The sequence below is a fragment of the Fistularia commersonii genome, chromosome 14 (genome assembly GCF_037954325.1).
Source record: "Fistularia commersonii isolate RoL2024-O1a breed Wild chromosome 14, RoL_Fcom_v1.0, whole genome shotgun sequence".
Lineage (NCBI taxonomy): Eukaryota > Metazoa > Chordata > Actinopteri > Syngnathiformes > Fistulariidae > Fistularia > Fistularia commersonii.
The window spans coordinates 5,181,749-5,202,132 of NC_141297.1; the positions used below are offsets into that span (position 1 = coordinate 5,181,749).

General features: G+C 41.5%; 3 protein-coding genes across 3 annotated transcripts in view; all 3 read left to right on the forward strand.

The window, feature by feature from the left end:
• LOC147227019 (uncharacterized) overlaps window positions 1–10,633 on the forward strand; it is a 65,431-nt gene extending 54,798 nt beyond the window's left edge. Inside the window, exons 23-27 of the mRNA XM_086159986.1 lie at window positions 3,267–3,440; window positions 7,411–7,561; window positions 9,057–9,124; window positions 9,340–10,524; window positions 10,610–10,633. Coding sequence (XP_086016112.1) covers window positions 3,267–3,440; window positions 7,411–7,561; window positions 9,057–9,124; window positions 9,340–9,424 — 478 coding nt within the window. The 3' untranslated portion in view covers window positions 9,425–10,524; window positions 10,610–10,633. The remainder of the gene's footprint in view (window positions 1–3,266; window positions 3,441–7,410; window positions 7,562–9,056; window positions 9,125–9,339; window positions 10,525–10,609) is intronic.
• Window positions 1,515–3,158, forward strand: LOC147227021 (protein NLRC3-like). The gene has a single exon (XM_086159959.1). The coding sequence runs from the start codon at window positions 1,515–1,517 to the stop codon at window positions 3,156–3,158; it is 1,644 nt and encodes a 547-aa protein (XP_086016085.1).
• Window positions 10,618–19,114, forward strand: LOC147227022 (uncharacterized). The gene is given in 11 exon segments (XM_086158957.1): window positions 10,618–10,726; window positions 11,890–13,803; window positions 13,918–14,091; window positions 14,294–14,467; window positions 14,620–14,793; window positions 14,999–15,196; window positions 15,250–15,549; window positions 16,558–16,731; window positions 16,836–17,009; window positions 17,808–17,854; window positions 18,086–19,114. Coding segments are annotated over 10 exon segments (3,696 nt in total). The 5' UTR covers window positions 10,618–10,726; window positions 11,890–12,037; the 3' UTR covers window positions 18,601–19,114.
• The last annotated feature ends 1,270 nt before the right edge of the window (window positions 19,115–20,384 follow it).

Sequence of the window (20,384 nt, forward strand, 5' to 3'; positions counted from 1 at the left end):
CAAGGCTGTACATATCCTTACCTCTCAGTTATTGTCAAGTTCTAGAAGAGACTTTAGAATCAAAGATACCTGGTCAGAGATGGAATAAAAGATTTGGTCCAGAAATGCTGGCTCTAGATGATCTACCAAAGGGGTTTAAGACAAATCTGTAGCACAAAGACAATGGAATTAAGTCCCAGACTCAGGGAGTCCATAGGAATCTAAAAAGTCTAATCCACCAAGGTTCAGACCCCAAAAAGAAGGCAAACTACCAAGAGGGGAAATAAAATAAGATTTTGCTGAGAACATGAAACTGAGAAAAATGCTGGGAAATTGGATGAGGGGAGAAGTTTTCAAAAAAAGCAAAGTCCAGTTAATATGACAAGATTTTAACACAATACCATGTTTGATGTATAATCCAGGTCTGGCCTTTTACAAAAAAAAACCTTTAAATAGAAATGAGAACACCATTTAACCCGGATTAATTGTTCTAAGGACACACTTCCTTTCACACTATGAGAGTCTTATTCGTGGTCTCCATCTTTTCCCCTCAGAGGTGATCAGCTGGAGTCAGATGTTCTCAGTGGTCCGTCTGTCCAGCAGCATCAAACACACCTGGACTCTGTACTTATATGTAAATGTACAAACACCACTGTCAAGCAGAGCTACTCAAGTGACCTTCTGGTCCAAACAGTGTCAGTGCTGTACTCTGTAAACCCCAAGGGTTTTCAGTGGAGCACAAAAGATCTGATGGTGTTTCTACTGCTCATGTTGACCTTCAACCCTGTTCCAGCTGCTGGAGGAGAACATGATCAGCCTCGTGAGGAAGGAGATGAAGAGAGTCCAGAGGCTCCTGACTACAGATTACCCAGAGAGCTACTGGAGTCAGACTGAGGACGACGAGGTGCTGGTGGGTGAAGATGAAGAGAAGAGGAAGAGCAGCAGGGAGGCCTTTCTGAAGATCACACTGCACCTCCTGAGGAGAATGAAGGAGGAGGAGCTGGCTGATCGTCTGCAGAGCAGTAAGACTGGAGATTCATCTCCTCTCCATTTCAAGTATTTAGATTGTCTCTGAAACCTGGAGACATCTGGACTGGCTTCAGGTCACCTGGGGATGCTTCAGCTCTCATCAGAAAGACTGGTCCACTTTTATTTAGAATGTTAGAGAAAAACATCAGTGACTAATAACACATTTTATTATCAGTCTCCAAACCCGATCTTGTGATTGGCTTAGAGTAGCTGACACTGGACCTGTTTGGTTTGGTTCTCATCAGTTCCAGTTTTTTTGTTCATGGTTTCATCTGAGATGCTTCCTCCAAAAGGAAGTCATCTGACTGTCCATTTATCCACCTCCTGGAAAGGTTGAGTTTCTGCTTGTTTACAAAGTATTTATCAGCTTCTTTCACATGTTAAGCTTTATCCTTTGGCCTTTCAAACATCTCCAGGTCATCTTCTAGGCCCAGACCTTCACACCAGTTGTGTTTTCCTTATGTGACAAGTGGTTTACAAGACCTGAATGACAGAAAATCCCCACAATGACTCTTTCTTCTCCAGGAACTTGTGCTGCTGAGTGTCAATATGAGCTGAAGTGCAGACTGCAGAAGAACTTTCAGTGTATCTTCGAGGGGATCACCAGAGCAGGAAACCCAACTCTTCTCAATGACATCTTCACAGAGCTCTACATGACAGAGGGAGGGGCTGCAGGGGTCAACGATGAACACGAGGTCAGACAGATTGAAGCAGCATCCAGGAAGTCAACCAGACCAGAAACAACCATCAGGCGAGAAGACATTTTTAAAGGCTTACCTGGACGAGATGGACCAATCAGAACAGTGCTGACAAAGGGAGTGGCTGGTATTGGGAAAACAGTCTTAACACAAAAGTTCACTCTGGACTGGGCTGAAGACAAAGCCAACCAGGACATACAGTTCCTGTTTCCATTCACCTTCAGAGAGCTGAATGTGCTGAAAGGGACAAAGTACAGCTTGGTGGACCTTGTTCATCTCTTCTTCACTGAAACCAAAGAAGCAGGAATCTGCCGTTTTGAAGAATATCAGGTTGCCTTCATCTTAGACGGTCTGGATGAGTGTCGACTTCCTCTGGACTTCAACAAGATCCTGACTGATGTTACAGAGTCCGCCTCAGTGGATGTGCTGCTGACCAATCTCATCAGGGGGAATCTGCTTCCCTCTGCTCGCCTCTGGATCACCACAAGACCTGCAGCGGCCAATCAAATCCCTCCGCAGTGTGTTGGCATGGTGACAGAGGTCAGAGGATTCACAGACCTCCAGAAGGAAGAGTACTTCATGAAGAGATTCAGAGATGCAGAGCAGGCCCAAAGAGTCATGAAACACATCAAGACCTCCAGAAGTGTCCACATCACACACTGGAATCCAGAGAACAAACAGATGATCTTGTCTTTAGGAAAACTGGCTTTTGAGCAGCTGCAGAAAGGCAACCTGATCTTCTATGAATCAGACCTGACAGAGTGTGACTTGGATATCAGTGCAGCCTCAGTGTACTCAGGAGTGTTCACACAGATCTTTAAAGAGGAGAGAGGACTCTACCTGGACAAGGTGTTCTGCTTTGTCCATCTCAGCGTCCAAGAGTTTCTCGCTGCTGTTCATGTCCATCTGACCTCCTTCAATTCTGGTGTCACTCTGCTCCCTAAAAAACAGACATCAAGGATGTTTAAAGTCTTTCATAAGAGTTCAAGTCAAACAGACTTCTATCAGAATGCTGTGGAGGAGGCATTACAGAGTCCAAATGGACACCTGGATTTGTTCCTTCGTTTCCTCCTTGGTGTTTCACTGAAGACCAATCAGAAACTCCTTGGACTGGTGACTGAGGAAGGAATTGAGTCAGGGACCAATCAGGAAACAATTGGATTCATCAAGGAGAAGATCAGAAACAACTTGTCTCCAGAGAAAAACATCAATCTGTTCCACTGTTTGAATGAACTCAGAGATCATTCACTCGTGGAACAGATCCAACAGCAGCTGAGATCAGGATGTCTCTCAGTAGATCATCTTTCTCCTGCTCACTGGTCGGCTCTGGTCTTTATCCTACTCTCATCTGATGAAGATCTGGACGTGTTTGACCTGAAGAAATACTCTGCTTCAGAGGAGGCTCTTCTGAGGTTACTGCAAGTGGTCAAGGCTTCAAATAAATCTCAGTAAGTGGATGAAATGCTGAGTTTGTGAAAAATTTCAATTTTCTTTGGCACGTAGTTTGAATCCATGTATGAATAATCAAAGACATTTGCTTTCATTGTTGATTCTTCATAGACTGAGTGTCTGTAACCTGTCAAAGAGAAGTTGTGAACATCTGTCCTCAGTTCTCAGCTCTCAGTCCTCCAGTCTGAGACACCTGGATCTGAGTAACAACCAACTGAAAGATTCAGGTGTTAAGCAGTTGTCTGCTGGACTGGAGAGTCCACATTGTCACCTGGAAACCCTCAGGTCAGTATACAGCAAGTGCTGCTATGTATTTTACTATCTTTCAGTGTGATTCACTCAGATCTTCCTACGCTCAACCACAGAGATGAACGGGTCCATTTTCATACATAAGGCGCACCGCGTTACAAGGCGCGTGATAAAACATACGGTATATAAAGCGAAACAAAACAGTCAGTTTAGTCGAACTTTATTCATCTCCAGACAAACCCAACCTGCAAAAACTCATTTCGTGGAGATCTTGTGCACGCCCCCCACACACACACACAAACATACATGCACACAAAAGAGGTCACTTAACTTCACCAACATTTTATTGTTCCTTTTATTTACAAGTAATCTGTTCTAAATAGAACAAATACAAATGCTGCTTGCTTTGCAGACTTGAACAACTTCCCTGACACTTCAATGTCAGACCATTCAGTGTGAATTCATTTGTTGATTGAACAGGAAATCATGTTGCAAACAGTACACCATGCCACACTGTCATTGTTTTTCACCCTTATGAGTTTGTGTAAGGGGAGGTGAAGGGTGTTTTATAGTTTTGGTTTTTGGAGCACGCTGCTTCTCCCATCTCGCAAGCTGCACCGACTTAACTGACAACTTCAGTCCCCGGGAAAGTAACTGAAAGCTTATTGGCTTATTTTGCTGAGTAAACCAATCAGGATGCTCTCTGTTTAGCACGCACAATGAACAGGCACACACACACAGTTCCGCACGCACACTCAGTCTCTCTCACTCTCAATCGTGTGTGTGTGCATTCTAAGATGCGTATTGGATGCCCGTGATAGCGGACACCTGAAGTGAGTGTGAAATTACATTACATTACAGGTCCTTCTCTAAAAATTTGCATATTGTGATAAAGTTTATTATTTTCCATAATGTAATGATAAAAATTAAACTTTCATATATTTTAGATTCATTACACGCAACTGAAGTAGTTCAAGCCTTTTATTGTTTTAATATTGATGATTTTGGCAAAAAAGTAAAGAAAAACCAAAAATCCTTATCTCAAAAAATTAGCATATGTCATCTGACAGCCCTTGATAAAACACAGTGGACCAACACCAGCAGCTGACATGGCACCCCAGAGCATCTCCGACTGTGGGTACTTGACACTGGACTTCAGGCATTTTGGCATTTCCTTCTCACCAGTCTTCCTCCAGACTCTGGCACCTTGATTTCCGAATGACATGCAAAATTTGCTTTCATCCGAAAAAAGTACTTAGGACCACTGAGCAACAGTACAGCACTGCTTCTCCGTCGCGCAGGTCAGGCGCATATGCCACTGTTTCTGGTTCAAATGTGGCTTGACATGGGGAATGCGGCACCTGTAGCCCATTTCCTGCACGTGCCTGTGCACGGTGGCTCTGGATGTTTCTACTCCAGACTCAGTCCACTGCTTCCACAGCTCCCCCAAGGTCTGGAATCGGCCCTTCTCCACAATCTCCCTCAGGGCCCGGCCACCTTTTCTGGTTGTGCAGCGTTTACTGCAACACTTTTTCCTTCCCACAGACATCCCACTGAGGTGCCTTGATACAGCACTCTGGGAACAGCCTATTCAGACAGAGATTTCTTTCTGTCAATGATGGCCTTCTGGACAGCGGTCAGGTCGGCAGTCTTACCCATGATTGCGGTTTGAGTAATGAACCGGGCTGGGAGTTTTTAAAAGCCCCACGAATCTTTTGCGGGTGTTTAGAGTTAATTCGTTGATTCAGATGATTAGGTTAATAGCTCGTTTAGAGTACCTTTTCATGATATGCTAATTTTTTGAGATAGGGATTTTTGGTTTTTCTTTACTTTTTTGCCAAAATCATCAATATTAAAACAATAAAAGGCTTGAACTACTTCAGTTGCATGTAATGAATCTAAAATATATGAAAGTTTAAATTTTATCATTACATTATGGAAAAAAATGAACTTTATCACAATATGCAAATTTTTAGAAAGACCTGTACATTACAGTCATTTGGCAGACGCTTTTATCCAAAGCGATTTGGAACAACATTGTCTTCCAGCTCTATATAATTAGTTATCCAACATTGTCGCCCTGATTTAAGACGACCGCCATTGGTACCGATGACCTACAGGGAACCAATGGAACCTGGGCTGCTGTAGGTCGATGAAGGAAAGGAGGAAGGCGTGTTCGGAAGCAGAGAGAGAGGAGGAAACGAAAGAGCCTGGGACTGAGAGTAGGGACTTTGAATATCGGGACTATGACGGGAAAAGGTAGAGAGTTGGTCGACATGATGCAGAGAAGGAAGGTGGATCTACTGTCCAGGAGACAAGGTGGAAAGGTAGTAAGGCTAGAGATGGTCAGAAAATGAGAATTTGTATTTGACATTGAAAACTGCGACATGGGCGATAAACAGTCATTGATCCAAGGACCAGTACCGGTCTGCGACCCAGGGGTTGGGAACCACTGGTCTAGGACAGGGGTGGGAAAATTACGGCCCGTAGGCCACATCCGACCCGTTGGTCTTTTTAATCCGGCCCACCAAAGATTGGTACAGAATTCAGACTTGATGTGAATGAATGATTGGATCAATGAATGTGGGAGCTCAAACAGGAGATTATTTCATTTTTGGAGCTACTTGAGAACACTTGAGAATTTTCCTGAGCTGAAAGACACAGATTGGCTTTGTGATTCAGCCTTTACCGTGGACATACTGACACACATGAATGAGCTGGACGTGAAGCGACAAGGGAAAAACCGGTTTGTGCATGAAATGCAAGCAAACGTCAGAGGCTTCAAAACCAAGCTGGTTTTATTTTCAAAACAAATATCAGATGAGTCTGATATGTACTGTTAACAAATGAGTTTTTTGTTTTTTTGTTTTTTTATATGTATCGTATCTTGTGCTGACCCGGGCCGTCTGTCAAATTTTAAAAGTCAATGCGGCCACCCAGCCAAAAAGTTTGCCCACACCTGGTCTAGAAACAGTTACAATGATAAAAAGACAGGAGGCAGAGCTCGAGGTTGCAGAGATGAAGATGCTAAGGTTCTCTTTGGAAGTGACCAGGATGGACAGGGACAGGAATGAGTTTATGCTGGAGAGACCCAACAAAAAAAAAACCTTTCACTTTCGATTTGATGAAGCTGTTTTTTTCCATTTGCGCGCGGCACTTAGACCTTAGACTTCCTCTCTCGCTCTCTCTCTCACCCACACAGACACACACACACTTGAAGTGTATCGTCGCTATGCCGCATATATATTGTAGCGAGTCACGAATGTTGGGGTTTATGTTGATGCTTGTTTTCTGTGTGATAAAACGCCACTAGCGTTTATACATATATATATATATAGAGAGAGAGAGTAGCGTTTATATATACATATATATATACATATATATATATATATATATATATATATATATATATACTGCTCAAAAAAAAAGGGAACACTTGAACAACACAATGTAACATGTAACTCCAAGTCAATCACACTTCTGTGAAATCATAGTGTCCACTCAGGAAGCAACGCAGATTCATTTTGACTTGTTTTAAGGACATTACATCAAAGTTGGATCAGCCTGGAGTTTGTTTTTACACTTTAATTTTGAGTGTGGTTCCTAATCCAGACCTCCATGGGTTGATAGAATTGATTTCCATTGATCATTTTTGTGTGATTTTGTTGTCAGCACATTCAACTGTGTAGAGAGCAAAGTATTTCATGAGAATATTTCATTCATTTAGATTTAGGATGTGTTTTTTAAGTGTTCCCTTTATTTTTTTGAGCAGTGTATGTATATATATATATACACACACACACACACACTCACACACATATATATATATATATAAACATAGACCTCAACATTCGTGACTCGCTACGATATATACTGTGTGTGGAACGGCGACCATACACTTCAAGTGTGTGTGCGAGAAAGATAGAGGAAGTCAAGGGGCAGCACCCAAATGGAAAAAACAACTTCGTCAACTTGAAAGTGAAAGGTTTCTTCTCCTTTCCAGCAGTTCGTTTCAACGGCTGTGCGCGGACTACCAGTCTCCGGTCTTCACCGTCTGGTCTCATCTCTCCGGTAAGTGTCTCCCTGCAGGTAGAGAGTTGGGCAACATGATGCAGAGAAGGAAGGTGGATATACTGTCCAGGAGACAAGGTGGAAAGGTAGTAAGGCTAGAGATGGTCAGAAAATGAGAATTTGTATTTGACATTGAAAACTGCGACATGGGCGATAAACAGTCATTGATCCAAGGACCAGTACCGGTCTGCGACCCAGGGGTTGGGAACCACTGGTCTAGGACAGGGGTGGGAAAATTACGGCCCGTAGGCCACATCCGACCCGTTGGTCTTTTTAATCCGGCCCACCAAAGATTGGTACAGAATTCAGACTTGATGTGAATGAATGATTGGATCAATGAATGTGGGAGCTCAAACAGGAGATTTGGAGCTACTTGAGAACACTTGAGAATTTTCCTGAGCTGAAAGACACAGATTGGCTTTGTGATTCAGCCTTTACCGTGGACATACTGACACACATGATTGAGCTGGACGTGAAGCGACAAGGGAAAACCCGGTTTGTGCATGAAATGCAAGCAAACGTCAGAGGCTTCAAAACCAAGCTGGTTTTATTTTCAAAACAAATATCAGATGAGTCTGATATGTACTGTTAACAAATGAGTTTTTTGTTTTTTTGTTTTTTTATATGTATCGTATCTTGTGCTGACCCGGGCCGTCTGTCAAACTTTAAAAGTCAATGCGGCCACCCAGCCAAAAAGTTTGCCCACACCTGGTCTAGAAACAGTTACAATGATAAAAAGACACACACACACACGCACACACTTGCAGTGTATCGTCGCTATGCCGCATATATATTGTAGCGAGTCACGAATGTTGGGGTTTATATTGATGCTTGTTTTCTGTGTGATAAAACGCTACTAGCGTTTATACATATATATATATATAGAGAGAGAGAGAGAGTAGCGTTTATATATATATCCGTTTGGGTGCTATATATATATATATATATATATATAATATACTGCTCAAAAAAAAGGGAACACTTGAACAACACAATGTAACATGTAACTACAAGTCAATCACACTTCTGTGAAATCATAGTGTCCACTCAGGAAGCAACGCAGATTCATTTTGACTTGTTTTAAGGACATTACATCAAAGTTGGATCAGCCTGGAGTGTGTTTTTACACTTTAATTTTGAGTGTGATTCCGAATCCAGACCTCCATGGGTTAATACATTTGATTTCCATTGATCATTTTTGTGTGATTTTGTTGTCAGCACATTCAACTGTGTAGAGAGCAAAGTATTTCATGAGAATATTTCATTCATTTAGATTTAGGATGTGTTTTTTAAGTGTTCTCTTTATTTTTTGAGCAGTGTATATATATATATATATATATATATATATACACACACATACACACACACACACACACACACACACACGCACACATATATATATATATATCAACATAGACCTCAACATTCGTGACTCGCTACGATATATACTGTGTGTGGAACGGTGACCATACACTTCAAGTGTGTGTGCGAGAAAGATAGAGAGAGGAAGTCAAGGGGCAGCACCCAAACGGAAAGACAACTTCGTCAAATTGAAAGTGAAAGGTTTCTTCTCCTTTCCAGCAGTTCGTTTCAACAGCTGTGCGCGGACTACCAGTCTCCGGTCTTCACCGTCTGGTCTCATCTCTCCGGTAAGTGTCTCCCTGCAGGAGGACGTCCTGCGTTTCAAACGCCGTTATGAAGTCGGAACCCCGGAAACGGAGAACAAGCAGAGGGAACTCTTCTACAACTTGTTGTGCCTCAAGATCAGATCTTTTACCTTCTCCAAATGGAACGAAGCATTTATTTCATGATTCGACTGTGTTTATATATTCAAGATGTTTTCCTTTCTCATTCTATTTCCCAGGATATTTGGCCTTTTGCTAGAGTCTCGAGGAGATAACATCGAATTCGACCCATCAGGTCATCACCAGACCTCTGCGTGGCACTGATTGTGGGTAAGAAAAAGGATCAAGAAAACCTGAGGTGGGGATTAAAAAAGCCAACAGTCTCCGTCACGGAGCTTCCAGGTTCTGCCCTCCCGTCAATGAAAATTCACCTTCATGGGGAAACACCGAGGTCGATGGGGAGTGACTAACACAAACACACACACACACACACACACACATGCGAGGAGACCCGTGGTTCAAGTGAATTGATGGGTGGAAAATTCCATTCTCAAATTAATAATGTTTAAAAAGGCATGGCAGTGATTTTAGAAGGTATCAATGCTATTATTATTATTATTATCGTTGTTGTTATCATATTATTGCTGAAATGTAATAATAGACAACAACCAGCAGGTGGTGGCAAAGCAGGACAAGTCATCTATTAATTGCCTGCAGACCCATATTTTTAAGTTGCTCACTTGTCTGGCTCCTTTCTTCAGAAGGATTCTTAGATATTATTTATAAAGGTGGGGAGTTGGTCTTTTATCTGCAAAGGTTTTGGGTGCAGCATGTTGAAATAACAAAGGAATACTGTGTGCATGTTAACTTGCTCCTCGTCCCGACCGAGCAAGAAGTGGTGATTACTTTCATTGGCTCCAGGAGCAAATATCCAGGTCTGGGAGGAGTTTGGAGAGGCCACGGTGAAGGACTCTTGGGTGGGCGAGAGAAGGTTCTAGGAAACTGTCATAAGATGGAGGCAAAAGGAGCAGGGCAAGATGTTTGCAGGTGTGGAAGAACTGTTGAACACAGTTTGGGACATTATTGGGTGGCAGAAGGAGCACTTTGAGGACCTCCTTGAGATGGTCAGATAGAATCTCAGTAGCTTCTGCACTCCCACAACTATCACAGGGACGGATCTGCTGGTGCACATTTGGATGGATGAGGTGGAGGAGAGCAGGTTGGAGGAGCAAAGATTGAAGCTTTTTTATGTTTAGTGGTTTAATGGTTTTGTGTGTGTGTGTGTGTGTGTGTGTGTGTGTGTGTGTGTGTGTGTGTGTGTGTGTAGACTCTGCGATGAATAAGTGTGAGGACAGAGAGGAGGGAGTCCTTCCATCTCAAATCGTTCTGCATGGAGACGATGATGTCCAGACTGAAGCTCAGAGGTGAGAGGATGATCTCCAACTGTCTGTGACTGATCTCCATGTCAGATCTCATCATTATTCACCCTCTCACTTCTGTGTGTTGAAGTCCTGAGCAGCAGCTCAGACCTGGACCCGGATCAGGACCCAGCTGTGTGTCCCTCAGAAGTGACCGTTCAGTGGACCAGCCAATAGAATTCAAAGGTGGACGTTCCACCGATCAAAGGTCGGATTAAAACCTAAATTGCTCGACCTCCAGACAAACTGCCTTCTATGTTTTGTTCTATATTCTATGATATGTATATTACTAACTCTGTCATGATCTTATGACTGTTTATCACTCATGTTGCAATTTTCAATTTCAAATACATTCAAATTCACATTCTCAGTTTCTGACCAGTTTGCATTTCATCCAATGGATCCGTGTAGAAAACATGACATACGTTACAGGACAGGTCCTTCCCTTTTCATCACCTGGCGCCTCCTGTTGTTCAGAGAGTGATGTTACATTCTGTGGAAAGACCACTTACTTTTTGCCACAAAGATGGTTCAAATTTGTTAAAGTGTTTAAGCTTTCAGTGGTCAGATACATTTATTGCATTTACTGATGGACTGATTCTATCAGGATGTAGAAGAAGTTAAATTTGTGTCAATCAGACAGTGAGGTGTTAAACCAACATGAGTTTTATGTTTGGGACAATTTGGGAAATGACTCTTACTCTTTTCCTGACTCTATATGTAGAATGATGTTTGGATGGTATGCAGGATATAAGATAGTAATTTTTCAAATTTTCTTGCAAATTAAATTTTGTGGTTTATCAATTATGATGTTCTTATTCAGCCAGGGCTGTACATACCCTTACCTTTGTATTTGAGGATATAATTTTAATGCTGGTTTTTCTCTGTTTAGTTCAGACTGACTGGTTCCTCTCAGTTATTGTCAAGTTCTATAAGAGACTTTAGAATCAAAGATACCTGGTTGGACATGGAATAAAAGATTTGGTCCAGAAATGCTGGCTCTAGATGATCTACCAAAAGGGTTTAAGAACATTTTGTTGCACAAAGACTGTGACATTAAGTCCCAGACTGACGGAGTCCATAAGAATATAAAAAGTCTAATCCACCAAGGTTCAGACCCCAAAAAGAAGGCAAGAAACCAAGAAAGGAAATAAAATAAGATTTTGCTGAGAACATGACACTGAGAAAAATGCAGGGAAATCGGATGAGGGGAGAAGTCTTCAAAATAGCAAAGTCCAGTTAATATGACACTATTTTAACACAATACCATGTTTGATAAATAATCCAGGTTTGGTCTTTTACAATAAAAAAAAACACAACTCCTTTCACACTGTGAGAGTCTTACTCGTGGTCTCCATCTTTTCCCCTCAGAGGTGATCAGCTGAAGTCAGATGTTTGCAGTGGAGAGAGCTACTGGAGTCAGACTGAGGACGACGAGGTGCTGGTGGGTGAAGATGAAGAGAAGAGGAAGAGCAGCAGGGAGGCCTTTCTGAAGATCACACTGCACCTCCTGAGGAGAATGAAGGAGGAGGAGCTGGCTGATCGTCTGCAGAGCAGTAAGACTGGAGATTCACCTCACCCAACTCTTCTCAATTACATCTTCACGGAGCTCTACATGATAGAGGGAGATGATGCAGGGGTCAACAATGAACATGAGATCAGACAGATTGAAGCAGCATCCAGGAAGTCAACCAGACCAGAAACAACCATCAGACGAGAAGACATTTTTAAAGGGTTACCTGGAAGAGATGGACCAATCAGAACAGTGCTGACAAAGGGAGTGGCTGGTATTGGGAAAACAGTCTTGACACAGAAGTTCACTCTGGACTGGGCTGAAGACAAAGCCAACCAGGACATACAGTTCCTGTTTCCATTCACCTTCAGAGAGCTGAATGTTCTGAAAGGGAAAAAGTACAGCTTGGTGGAACTTGTTCATCTCTTCTTCACTGAAACCAAAGAAGCAGGAATCTGCCGTTTTGAAGAATATCAGGTTGCCTTCATCTTAGACGGTCTAAATGAGTGTCAACTTCCTCTGGACTTCAACAACAACAAGATCCTGACTGATGTTACAGAGTCCGCCTCAGTGGATGTGCTGCTGACCAATCTCATCAGGGGGAATCTGCTTCCCTCTGCCCGCCTCTGGATCACCACAAGACCCGCAGCGGCCAATCAAATCCCTCCGCAGTGTGTTGGCATGGTGACAGAGGTCAGAGGGTTCACAGACCTCCAGAAGGAAGAGTACTTCAGGAAGAGTTTCAGAGATGCAGAGCAGGCCCAAAGAGTCATGAAACACATCAAGACCTCCAGAAGTGTCCACATCATGTGCCACATCCCAGTCTTCTGCTGGATCACTGCCACAGTCCTGGAGGACGTGTTGAAGACCAGAGAGGGAGGAGAGCTGCCCAGGACCCTGACTGAGATGTACATCTATTTCCTGGTTGTTCAGGTCAAACTGATGAAAACCAAGTTGAATCAAGGACCTGCTACAGATCCACACTGGAATCCAGAGAGCGAGCAGTTGATCTTGTCTTTAGGAAAACTGGCTTTTGAGCAGCTGCAGAAAGGCAACCTGATCTTCTATGAATCAGACCTGACAGAGTGTGACTTGGATATCAGTGCAGCCTCAGTGTACTCAGGAGTGTTCACACAGATCTTTAAAGAGGAGAGAGGACTCTACCAGGACAAGGTGTTCTGCTTTGTCCATCTCAGTGTTCAAGAGTTTCTTGCTGCTCTTCATGTCCATCAGACCTTCTTCAATTCCAGTGTCAATCTGCTCCCTAAAAAACAAACATCAAGGATGTTTGAAGTCTTTCAAAAGAGTTCAACTCAAACAGACTTCTATCAGACTGCTGTGGAGGAGGCATTACAGAGTCCAAATGGACACCTGGACTTGTTCCTTCGTTTCCTCCTTGGTCTTTCACTGAAGACCAATCAGAAACTCCTTGGATTGGTGACTCAGAAAGAACCTCTCTCAGGAACCAGTCAGGAAACAATTGGATTCATCAAGGAGAAGATCAGAAACAACTTGTCTCCAGAGAAATCCATCAATCTGTTCCACTGTTTGAATGAACTCAGAGATCATTCACTCGTGGAACAGATCCAACAGCAGCTGAGATCAGGATGTCTCTCAGTAGATCATCTTTCTCCTGCTCACTGGTCGGCTCTGGTCTTCATCCTACTCTCATCTGATGAAGATCTGGACGTGTTTGATCTGAAGAAATACTCTGCTTCAGAGGAGGCTCTTCTGAGGTTCATGCCAGTGGTCAAGGCTTCACGTAAATCTCAGTAAGTGGATGAAATGCTGAGTTTGTGAGGAATTTCAATTTCCTTTTATAAATCCAAATGAATCCAAATATGAATAATCAAAGGCATTTGTTTTCCTGGTTGATTCTTTCATAGACTGAGTGACTGTAACCTGTCAGAGAGAAGTTGTGAACGTCTGTCTTCAGTTCTCAGCTCTCAGTCCTCCAGTCTGAGACACCTGGATCTGAGTTACAATAACCTGCAGGATTCAGGTCTAGAGGAGTTGTCTGATGGACTGAAGAGTCCACATTGTCACCTGGAGACTCTCAGGTCAGAATAAAAGTTGTCTGAAAATGTATAAAGTCTTCTTAATGAGGATTTTCCTGTGTCAAATACTTTTTAAAATAAGTTGCCACAAATTTATAGCTTTATATTCCAGCTATGTAACTCAGTGAATCAATATGCTATGTGAAATTCAATATTTGATTATTTTTGTGTCAAGTATAATTCTTCATTTATTGTATTCATTTAGACTGGATGGCTGTAACCTGTCAGAGGGAAGTTGTGAATGTCTGTCTTCAGTTCTCAGCTCTCAGTCCTCCAGTCTGAGACACCTGGATCTGAGTAACAACCGGCTGGAGGATTCAGGGATAAAGCTGCTGTGTGTCGGACTTCAGAGTCCCAATTGTCACCTGGAGACTCTCAGGTAAACATATTGCTACTTGAGAAACTGCCCTGAATCTAGTTCATGTTTTTCAACACAAAATGTAACGCAGTTTGTGCAGGAAAACCATAATTAAAAGAAACGAGAAAACTAACATTCCACAGTCTGGTATAATTATTTAAATATCTCTTCAGGTTGATGGGCTGTAACCTGTCAAAGGGAAGTTGTGAACATCTGTCCTCAGTTCTGAGCTCTCAGTCCTCCAGTCTGACAGAGCTGGATCTGAGTGACAACGACCTGCAGGATTCAGGTGTAAAGCAGTTGTCTGCTGGACTAGAGAGTCCTCATTGTCACCTGGAGATTCTCAGGTCAGAATAAAATTGTCTAAAAATGTATAAAGTATTCTTAATAAGGATTTTCCAGGGTCAAATACTTTTTAAAAAATGTTGTCACAAATTAATAGCTTTACATTCAACTTTCAAGTTACTCAAAATGATTCAATGCGCTATGTAAAATTCAATATTTGACTATTTTTATGTCAAGTATAATTCTTCATTTATTGTATTTATTCAGACTGAGTGGCTGTAACCTGTCAGAGAGAAGTTGTGAACGTCTGTCTTCAGTTCTCAGCTCTCAGTCCTCCAGTCTGAGACACCTGGATCTGAGTAACAACCAGCTGGAGGATTCAGGGATAAAGCTGCTGTGTGTCGGACTTCAGAGTCCACATTGTCACCTGGAGACTCTCAGGTCAGAATAAAATTTGTCTGAAAATGTATAAATTCTTCTTGATGAGGATTTTCCAGTATCAAATACTTTTTTAAAATAAGTTGCCACCAATTTGTAGCTTTATATTCAAGTTATGTTACTCAGTGATTCAATGTGCCATCTAAAATTCAATATTTGACTATTATCATGTGAAGTATAATTATTGATTTGTTGTATTTATTCAGACTGAGTGGCTGTAACCTGTCAGAGAGAAGTTGTAAACGTCTGTCTTCAGTTCTCAGCTCTCAGTCCTCCAGTCTGAGACACCTGGATCTGAGTTACAACCGGCTGGAAGATTCAGGGATAAAGCTGCTGTGTGTCGGACTTCAGAGTCCCAATTGTCACCTGGAGACTCTCAGGTAAACATATTGCTACTTGAGAAACTGAAAAGGGTCTTTGTGAAGACTATTATGGTAAATGGAATTGTATTCAAACTTCATATACACTTCTGATTCAAATTTTGCAACCTTAACATTTATAGGTTATACTGAATTTGCTGGTCAGTGATCTTTTTTTTTTTTCAAATGATGGATGGCAAAAGAAATAGAAAACTCTGAGGTCACTATATAGCGTTTTTTTTTTACATGACAAAGATTTTTCATGAGATTATTAGCCAGTGTCATATTTTGTTTAAAAAATCTCCAAATTATAATTATATTCAGAGTAACATTACTATAAGGCGATCAAATGAAAATGCTGTCTCTAATTTCTTGAAAGGTTTTGTTGGTGGTTCGCTGGCATGAATCTAACGTTACTAAATAACTTGTTGTACAAACAGCATTTCTCTCAGAGCACATTAGAATCAAGCAAAATGTTCTGGCTACAAAAATTGATCAAAGAAAGCCACGTTAAATACACAGGTTCCTCTGCTGCAACTCAACATCTTTTCAGTAGAACTGACACATTCAGGGAACTCATGCTGATGGAACCCTCTTCCCTTCCTCTTTCGTCTCGTCCCAGAAGCCCGAGTAGATTCACACAAACTGTCATCTGGAAATACCAACTATGGAGTCATTTGACAAGATTAACCAAGGAACGTAGCTGAAACAGGGCTGGGTCCTGGCTGAACAATTTGACAGATATCTTGATAGACTATCATAATCATGTCACCAATGACCTGAGACTGGAATAGTTCAGACAAAAAAAATATTAAAAAAAGTAGTTTAATGTGCCCATCTTGCTCAGGTCCAGGTGCCTGCAGAACAGATCGCTAGATAGACTATCATAATTGTCTCACCAGTGCCCTGAATCTAGTTCATGTTTTTCAACACAAAATGTAACGCAGTTTGTGCAGGAAAACTATAATTAAAAGAAACGGGAAAACTAACATTCCACAGTCTGGTATAATTATTTAAATATCTCTTCAGGTTGATGGACTGTAACCTGTCAAAGAAAAGTTGTGAACATCTGTCCTCAGTTCTCAGCTCTCAGTCCTCCAGTCTGACAGAGCTGGATCTGAGTCACAACGACCTGCAGGATTCAGGTGTAAAGCAATTGTCTGCTGGACTGGAGAGTCCTCATTGTCACCTGGAAACCCTCAGGTCAGTAAACACTTTATTTGAAGTATTTATTTTATCTCAAGGCTGCTCTATATTTTTCTATGATTATTCTCGTCACATGATGATATTCAATGTCTCCTTTCCAGTCTCTCAGGTTGTCTGATCACAGAAGAAGGTTGTTCTTCTCTGGCCTCAGCTCTGAACTCCAACCCGTCCCATCTGAGACAGCTGGACCTGAGCTTCAACCATCCAGGAGACTCAGGAGTGAAGCTGCTGTCTGCTGGACTGGAGGATCCACACTGGAGGCTGGAGACGCTCAGGTCGGAAATCAAGAACTTAAATACTGAATATGCATAAACATAAACCAACAGTTTTCAACAAGACTTAACATAAATATAGAAATATTTGATTTCAGATGTCTGACCGGTTCTCAGTCATCCAGGTCATGGTGAATTCTTATCAAAATCTTCTATTTGTGGCAACTGGACTTGAATTTCTTTACTTTAAGATGTTTCACCACTTGTCCACCTCATCATGCACCCTCTGAACAGCCAGGAAAGATTCACCACCAGAACCCCAGTAACTTCTGCATGAGCCTCAGTTCATGTGATCCAACAGGTTTCACTCCTTTAACTTTACCTTTTCACACTCCAATCCAGGTAATCCTAGAAAAGTTGCTCTTGTGTCCCAACGAACGGCAGCCACGTTAGCATAGAACACCCTTCGACCAAGTTTCGGAGTTTCTGCCGATCACCTCATACATTTAAATAACAAGCCACCATAACCTAGACCACCCAAAACCGTGGCAGTTAAATTTGCAAACTCTCCACAGGTCATTAGAACTGAAGAAGCCTCTCAGATGAAGTGTGAAACATCTTCCAGTGAAGAAATTCAAGTCCAGTAGCCATGTGAGATGCGGTTCTGGAATAGAATTTGCCCCCAATTCTTGAGTTTTACTTACCTGATCTAAATAAAAACACACTGCTGTGTTGATCCCTCACATCAGCAGGCCGTTGTTTGCAAAGCGGAAATAGTGGCTGTATTTAGGTTTCACCGCTCAAAAGGAGAAAACAAGTATTGAAAAACAGGAGATGAGATTCTTGTGTTTCTTCCTCCAGGGTGGACCATGGTGGAGAGCACAGGTTAAAACCTGGTGTGAGGAAGTGTAAGTGTGGATTTTCTCTTGATTCATGACAATTAAACACAATCAGCTTTGAGTGAAACACAGAGCTGATAGTTGAGGTGTTTCGTGGTTAAATCAGGGTTAACAGTAGATGACTGACAACCTGGACATCATGAGACTTTACAGAGAGTCACATCTCAGGGTATCAAGGAAAATTAATCCAAGAGATGATTCAAATGATTCATTATTTTTGTGTCTTATATTCTCTATCAGATTGGTGTGAACTCACATTGGACTCAAACACTGCAAACGGATGTCTGAAGCTGTCTGACAACAGGACAGTGACAGGCGTAGAAGAAGAACAACCATATCCTGATCATCCAGAGAGATTTGACTACTGGCCAATGTTGCTGTGTACAAATGGTTTGACTGGTCGCTGTTACTGGGAGGTGGAGTGGAGAGGACGTGTTCATGTAGCAGTGACTTACAGAGGAATCATAAGGAAAGGATTGTCGAGGCACATGTTTGGATGCAACGACCAGTCGTGGAATCTGCTCGTCTCTGCCAGTGGTTACAAAGTCCGTTACAATAACACAGTGACAACTATCTCGTCCCCTGTTGTCTCTAACAGAGTTGCAGTGTATGTAGACTGTCCTGGTGGCATTCTGTCCTTCTACAGCGTCTCTTCTGACAAACTGATTCACCTCCACACCTTCAACACCACATTTACCCAACCTCTTCATCCTGGGTTTAGAGTCGGTTGTGGTTCCTCAGTGTCTCTATGTTGATTGCAGGAGGGAGAGTCTTCACTCTGAACATCAGTCTTGTGACTCGGCTGTTAGGTCACAACACTCAGTAAGAATGCTGTCTTTTTCGGTATCTGGACCAGAACACATGCGGTTGTCAAGTTTAGCTAATGTTGTGTTGTATGTATCACTGAAGTGACAAAATTGAGGGCTTCCTTCTTATTTAATTTTAGAAAGTATAAACCATCAACTTCCTGGTAACATTATATCAAAATATTCATTTGACCATATGTTGATTTCGACTCTGGTGCTCGTGCAGGGATTTCTTTCCTTCATTTTTTAATAGTGTAATACAAAAGATTATGATATTGTCTATTCTAGACCACTATAGCACTCTATCAAAGTCAACTGTATTGTCAATACTGCCATATGTTTCACACATACAAAGGATTGAAACTGTGTTTCTTTAAGACCCACAGTGCATGGGTTATGTTCTGTTCTGTAAGAAAAGAACAAATAGCACCTATATTGTACAAATAAATATAACTTCATTGGATGATGTAACATAATAATGCACAGTTTTTTTATGGTCTAAGTTGAGATGGCTTGTTATGTTGCTATGAAACAAAAAAAAATATCTCAACTTGGACCAATCCCCACCTTGAGCAGTTATGTACTTAAAACTCCCCACAGAGAAGAAATCAAGTCCAGTTGCCTCGATAAGATTAGACAAGGATGAGCCTCGTACCCGTATTACTGAGATCCTCCATAGATCTTCTGACCGTTGTCATGGAGGTACCTGTAGACATTCCTGCTGGAGCAGCAAAGTGCTGCCATGTGGTTTAACATCACAACAGCAGAGATTAATCAAAGGAAAACCGTAAGGTGTATCTGGAAGAAAATGCACACACACACAAACAAACAATATAAATGTTTTGGCTGTTTTCCCAATTATTTACCAACTTCCTTTTTCCAGTGAAATATTTAATTGAAAGTTACACTGTGCATCTGCCACCATTATTAAACATTTACAGGAACAGATGAACTTGTGACGCTACAGGTTTACTCATGGCATGAACATGGTGCAACTACATACTCAAATCCAGAATTCCCAAAAGAAAGGAACATTTAAAATTGAGCCAGGGAGTGATTTTTGAGAAAACAAACTGTTGCAGTATAAAAAAAAACAAAAAATTGAGAAGAAATTAGACTAAAAAGATTTATTTTAGTGGTGATGCTGATGCTAGCACAAGAGTCTGAGCTTCAAGTCAGGGCAGACTTAACTCTTTCCAGGAGGCGTAAACAACTTTAGTTTTCCTGCTGTCGTCCATGAATTGAAAACCTTGAGTCTGAGGGTTTTACTCCATGACTGTAGATCAGGGGTGTCAAAGTCAAATACACGGAGGGCCAAAAAAACAAATTTGTTACAAGCCGAGGGCTGGACTAATTCAGTGTGTTTATTAAAACATGTTGAACTGACCGAACATAGCCTATTGAACCAAGACCTAAATGCATAAAAGAAATTGCATGCATTATAAATTGAAAATGCAATATCGTGCTGCTCTATGATCATATCAATTACTGCTTTCAAATAGTAAAATGAGAAACTAAAAATAAACAAGTCAAATCAGTTGTATTCTTTCTGATGGCTGCTATCTGCAATTAGTCCATTAACTGAAAAATAAATACATAAAATATAATAAATTAAAATACAAAAATCTATGGCACACAGACAAAACAATACCTTCTTCAAAGAAAAATCACAGGTTTTGTAGAAACAAATTTAAAAATTGAACTGAATTAAAAACTAAAAATACGTTCACGCT

Excerpts from the sequence above, each read along its gene's own strand:
- LOC147227021 (XM_086159959.1), top strand. The coding sequence starts at position 1,515 with ATGACTCTTTCTTCTCCAGGAACTTGTGCTGCTGAGTGTCAATATGAG.